Raw genomic sequence first — 6231 nt, forward strand, 5'->3', positions numbered from 1 at the left:
AGCCAACAAATATTGGCCACTAAACGCAGCACCTAAGATGGATATTCTGAAAAAAGACGACAAGACATTCACGGTAAAAAATTGTTATGCTTTATGTGATCTAACATGTCATGTTGGGCAGCCCAGCAGCCTTACAGTGCTGGAGTCCTGGGTTCAAATCCAACCAAGGACAACATCTACAAGTATGTTCTCCCCGTGTTTGTATGGGTTTACTCCCACACTCCAAAGACATATTGATAGGGAATTTAGATTGTGAGCCCTTCTTGGGACAATGTTGCCAATATGTCTGTAAAGATATATTGTGCTGTGGAATACGATGGCGCTGTATAAGTAAGTAAAATAATAAAATGTTGGGGAGTCTGAACATCACTGAAGATGTCACCTGCACAAACATGATGTGTCGTCAGGGTGCTCTGCTCTGTCCCACTCTTCAAAACCATGTGTCATACTGAGGACATAGAGACTGAATAGTGATGTCCAGCTCTAGATAAGGCTATGTTCGCACGCAGCGCTGACTTTCACTGTTCTGTTTTGTTCTAGGAGCACAACAGTGGAAGTGCTAGATATTTAAAGTGATGGATACCAAAGGATCCTATACTCTATAATGGAGTCTGTTGGGTTTCCATTCAGGCATCCATGCAAGATTATTTTATACATCATTTTTACCGGATTCTGTGATGGATGCTCCTAAAAGAGCCTGCGATGCAGTGTGAACCAACACAAATGGGGATTTTGCTGGCACGTTTTTAGTGCACACACTGTGATCCTATAGAGCAGGGGTCCTCAAACTGCGGCCCACATGCGGCCCGCCAAGCACTTCTGTCTGGCCCCCCCGACAACGTCGGCAGGTGTGCATTTATAATGAAGCTCCTGGGGAGCTCGGGCCAGGCCATGGAGCGCACTTCACTTTACCTATTGGAGGGCACTGCTCCCGATGTCTGTGCGACCTGCTCTGCCTCCGGCCCACTGTTTAAAAAGTTTGAGGACCCCTGTTATAGAGCATACAATATGTGCACATTTATTTCACAGGACATAATAATACTAGTTAATATTACCTTAGTTCTGAAGAGGTCAGAATCCTGGTGAGAGACACATAGTTTCCTTCCACTGTTCCTCTGCCCACCGTTGGCACAGACTGCCTGCATGCAACGTACAAGGCACACGCCAGCCAATGCAATGCATTTCCCTGGAAAATAAAGAAGTCCTCTATGTTACGCATGATGCCATCAGTCAGCACAGCACTCCTGTCATTTCTACGCTGCAGGTGGCACTTCACAAATCCTGCACATGCAAACCCTTGTCATCATACACTTCATACTTTCATAATAAATGAGAAATATACTTCAAGTAGTCACCAATGTACACAATAGGGCAGACAAACTTACAGTGCCGACATTTCTGCAAAGTTATAAAGTAGACAATCTTAATTAAACCACCAGATTTTACAAAGTGTCTGATGCGGTTTGATAATCTGGCGTACAGTTAGTATATTGGTTACTGGTTCACTTATTTTCTGACAAAATTCTGGTGCAAAAATTTTACGCAATACACAAAATTTTGGCACAAATTCCAAAACTTTTGTGCAATTTCTAGCTCCTAGTTTAGCATATTAAGCCAAATCTTCTTTTCAACTAACCCCACCCATCTGTCATACAAGGCACACAAATTGGTAGAAACTGCGTAAAACACATAGAAAAGAAGACGTAAATAATGTACACCAGCTTATGTGCATATTATGCTGCCTTATAGTTGTAAATTTTATTAAATCCAGCAATGTATATGAAGCTTGTCACATGTATATAGTATGTATAGCCTGGTATGTAGGGGTTATAGCACATAGGTCTTGTCTATGATCAATAAAACATTCTGGTCATGTGACCGCATTCGTCAATGTCTCCTCTTCAGGGTAAACTTGTCAATTTTCTATTTTGGGACTATATTACCAAAGGGTCAGTTTTATAAAAAAAAAAAAAAAAAACACATTAAACCCCTTTAAGATAGCATCATCCAATTACTTGGAAAGACATAAAATAATTATATCATCACTGATTAGAATATATAAAAATGGATCCCGTTACATTTCTATACATTTATGATGCTGCACCATCAGTACTAGTTTGGCCTATACCTGTACACACATAGCAAGCACTTATGGTGGTTCACCGCCCACAACAAGCAAAAGGATCACTTAAATTCCTGTCTCGTGGGTAAATGATCCCTGTAATCCTGTAGTAAGAAGCGTTCTGAGCATCTCTCCAAGGAGACTGCACCAAGCTGCAGCCAAGCCAAGCCTAACAACCCCCCAGCATCAGTCATGTGTATGAGGTTATATTGTAGGTTCCATTGACTACAACAAACAGCCCCATGGTGACAGCATCGCAGCGGGGACGTGTGCTCTGTACCACTGCCTACAAGGCGCTCACTCTAGTGCATTTCTCTTGAAGGTGGAATATTTAGAGGAGGGTCTATAAGCATGTCCCAGTAATGTATAGGAGTGCCAGAGTGACAATTTAGAAGGCATGTTCACACATTTTCTTAACATCAGTTTTTAATCCCTTAAGAAGACACTAGTATTATACATAGCACACAGTAAGTGGGACCTGGCACTAAACCACAAGTGTGGCCGCTTCACTCATAGAATAGATAGGAATCCCACAGATCGGAGCCCACTGGTTATAAAGTGATGACATCCAAGCAATGTGTCGTAACCCTTCAAGCTAGGAATACCCCTTTAAATTTACTTTCTCATACTCTAAGACCACTGCTCCACGTGGAGGCGCCATTGTTGTACCTACCTTCATATACTCAGCTGTATGCTATGTATTAGGCCAATCAGTGACCTCAGGAAAGGACCCCGTGACATATGTGAGTGACATCACAGCATACGTTCCAGCTACCGATGGCTATATACCACCAGACACCACTATATACCACCTGTATACACTTGCATACACTATAGCTGTATACCACCACAGGTGACCCAGGACCACCTGTATACACCACAGTTATATACCACAAGACAAATGATCACATGTATACACGACAGCTATATACTAGCACGTAGATGACCAGCTGTATACACCACAGCTATATACTAGCAGGTAGATGACCAGCTGTATACACCACAGCTATATACTAGCAGGTAGATGACCACCTGTATACACCACAGTTATATACTATAGCAGACAGATGACCACCTGTATACACCACAGCTATATACTAGCAGGCAGATGACCAGCTGTATACCCCACAGCTATATACTAGCAGGGAGATGACCACCTGTATACCCCACAGCTATATACTAGCAGGCAGATGACCACCTATATACACCACAGCTATATACTAGCAGGCAGATGACCACCTGTATACCCTACAACTATATACAAGCAGACAGATGACCACCTGTATACCCCACAGCTATATTCTAGCAGGTAGATGACCACCTATATACCCCACAGCTATATACTAGCAGGCAGATGACCAGCTGTATACCCCACAGCTATATACTAGCAGGGAGATGACCACCTGTATACCCCACAGCTATATACTAGCAGGCAGATGACCAGCTGTATACCCCACAGCTATATACTAGCAGGGAGATGACCACCTGTATACCCCACAGCTATATACTAGCAGGCAGATGACCACCTATATACACCACAGCTATATACTAGCAGGCAGATGACCACCTGTATACCCTACAACTATATACTAGCAGGGAGATGACCACCTATATTCCCCACAGCTATACACTAGCAGGTAGATGACCACCTGTATACCCCACAGCTATATACTAGCAGGGAGATGACCACCTGTATACTCCACAGCTATATACTAGCAGGCAGATGACCACCTATATACACCACAGCTATATACTAGCAGGCAGATGACCACCTGTATACCCTACAGCTATATACTAGCAGACAGATGACCACCTGTATACCCCACAGCTATATTCTAGCAGGTAGATGACCACCTATATACCCCACAGCTATATTCTAGCAGACAGATGACCACCTGTATACCCCACAGCTATATTCTAGCAGGTAGATGACCACCTATATACCCCACAGCTATATACTAGGAGGCAGATGACCACCTGTATACACCACAGCTATATACTAGGAGGCAGATGACCACCTGTATACCCCACAGCTATATTCTAGCAGGTAGATGACCACCTATATACCCCACAGCTATATACTAGGAGGCAGATGACCACCTGTATACACCACAGCTATATACTAGGAGGCAGATGACCACCTGTATACCCCACAGCTATATACTAGCAGAGAGATGACCACCTGTATACCCCACAGCTATATACTAGCAGGTAGATGACCACCTGTATACCCCACAGCTATATTCTAGCAGGTAGATGACCACCTGTATACCCTACAACTATATACAAGCAGACAGATGACCACCTGTATACCCCACAGCTATATTCTAGCAGACAGATGACCACCTGTATACCCCACAGCTATATTTTAGCAGGTAGATGACCACCTGTATACCCCACAGCTATATACTAGCAGGTAGATGACCACCTGTATACCCCACAGCTATATACTAGCAGACAGATGACCACCTGTATACCCCACAGCTATATACTAGGAGGCAGATGACCACCTGTATACCCTACAACTATATACAAGCAGACAGATGACCACCTGTATACCCCACAGCTATATTCTAGCAGGTAGATGACCACCTATATACCCCACAGCTATATACTAGGAGGCAGATGACCACCTGTATACCCCACAGCTATATACTAGCAGGTAGATGACCACCTGTATACCCCACAGCTATATACTAGCAGGTAGATGACCACCTGTATACCCCACAGCTATATACTAGCAGGTAGATGACCACCTGTATACCCCACAGCTATATACTAGCAGGGAGATGACCACCTGTATACCCCACAGCTATATACTAGCAGGTAGATGACCACCTGTATACCCCACAGCTATATACTAGCAGGTAGATGACCACCTATATACACCACAGCTATATACTAGCAGGTAGATGACCACCTGTATACCCCACAGCTATATACTAGCAGAGAGATGACCACCTGTATACACCACAGCTATATACTAGCAGGCAGATGACCACCTGTATACCCCACAGCTATATACTAGCAGGGAGATGACCACCTGTATACCCCACAGCTATATACTAGCAGGGAGATGACCACCTGTATACCCCACAGCTATATACTAGCAGAGAGAGATGACAGCGCCAGTGCCATTAACCCTTACGACGCCGCCGCCCCCCTCTCCCCTCCGTCCTCAGCAGTCAGTGACATCCTTGGTGTCATAAATAAATCGGAATTTTGCAGAATGCCTGATTAACCCCCTCACCTCCAGAGTGTAGTTCTGACTAATTCTTGCGTAACTATCCCAGGCCTCCGCACGGGCCCTCTCGTCCATGTTAAGGGCGCTGCAGAGCTCCTCATACCGGCGACGGAGCTGCTGCTCCTCAGCCTGCTGAGAACTTCCATCTTCTTCTTCTTCCTTGATCATATTCAGGCCTTTCCTCTGTTCCTCCGATGCAATTGGTAAGACACACAGTTTTGGTGCCGACACTGCGTAGCCATTTAAATGGCCTGTGACTGACAGGAGAAGACAGCCATTCACAGCAAGAGTTACGTTAAGGTTGTCACTGGAGACCGTCCCATCCAAACACCGTTACGTAAAGTGCGTATTCCCGCCCTCATTGAGGAAGCGAACATGGGGCGGGATCTGTAGCTAGGACGAGCCTCGCTTTGTCATTGGTCAGAGCCATGATACAGACTATTCCTATTGGCCGATGCTGCTCAGGCGTCTACTACTCTGTGGACTGTTGTCTTGTTATGGTCACATGTTTACTACACAGCCACAACGTAACCCTTTCGTGACCAGAGCGCTTCTGGTTTTCGGGATTTCGAGGCTTTTCCTGTGAAGTAACTTCTTATTATATCGCCTCATAAAAAGCCGCTTGTAAAGGGTTAATGTGGTCATGAGAGTCTATGGGAGTACAAAAGCATTGTATCATGTTATCTCTCCTTCCTTCTAGTGAGAGAATTACAGTATCACAGCGAGTAGGACCAGGACAGAGTATGCTCAATAGTCATCTGCACTTGGTGTGGTTGTACAGTCTGATCTCCTTACTGACACACAAACACCACATTAGTGTTAGTAAACTACTAACCCCCAAAGGGCCCGATTCTGGAGAGACAAT

At 44.6% G+C, this 6231-nt stretch overlaps 1 protein-coding gene across 1 annotated transcript in view; it reads right to left on the reverse strand.

Annotated features, from left to right (window-relative positions):
- RBL2 (RB transcriptional corepressor like 2) overlaps positions 1-5689 on the reverse strand; it is a 73469-nt gene extending 67780 nt beyond the window's left edge. Inside the window, exons 1-2 of the mRNA XM_075281775.1 lie at positions 5373-5689; positions 1056-1186 (exon numbers count right to left, since the gene is read on the reverse strand). Coding sequence (XP_075137876.1) covers positions 1056-1186; positions 5373-5534 — 293 coding nt within the window. The 5' untranslated portion in view covers positions 5535-5689. The remainder of the gene's footprint in view (positions 1-1055; positions 1187-5372) is intronic.
- Between the last annotated feature and the right edge of the window lie 542 nt (positions 5690-6231).

The sequence above is a fragment of the Leptodactylus fuscus genome, chromosome 7, assembly GCF_031893055.1.
Source record: "Leptodactylus fuscus isolate aLepFus1 chromosome 7, aLepFus1.hap2, whole genome shotgun sequence".
NCBI lineage: Eukaryota > Metazoa > Chordata > Amphibia > Anura > Leptodactylidae > Leptodactylus > Leptodactylus fuscus.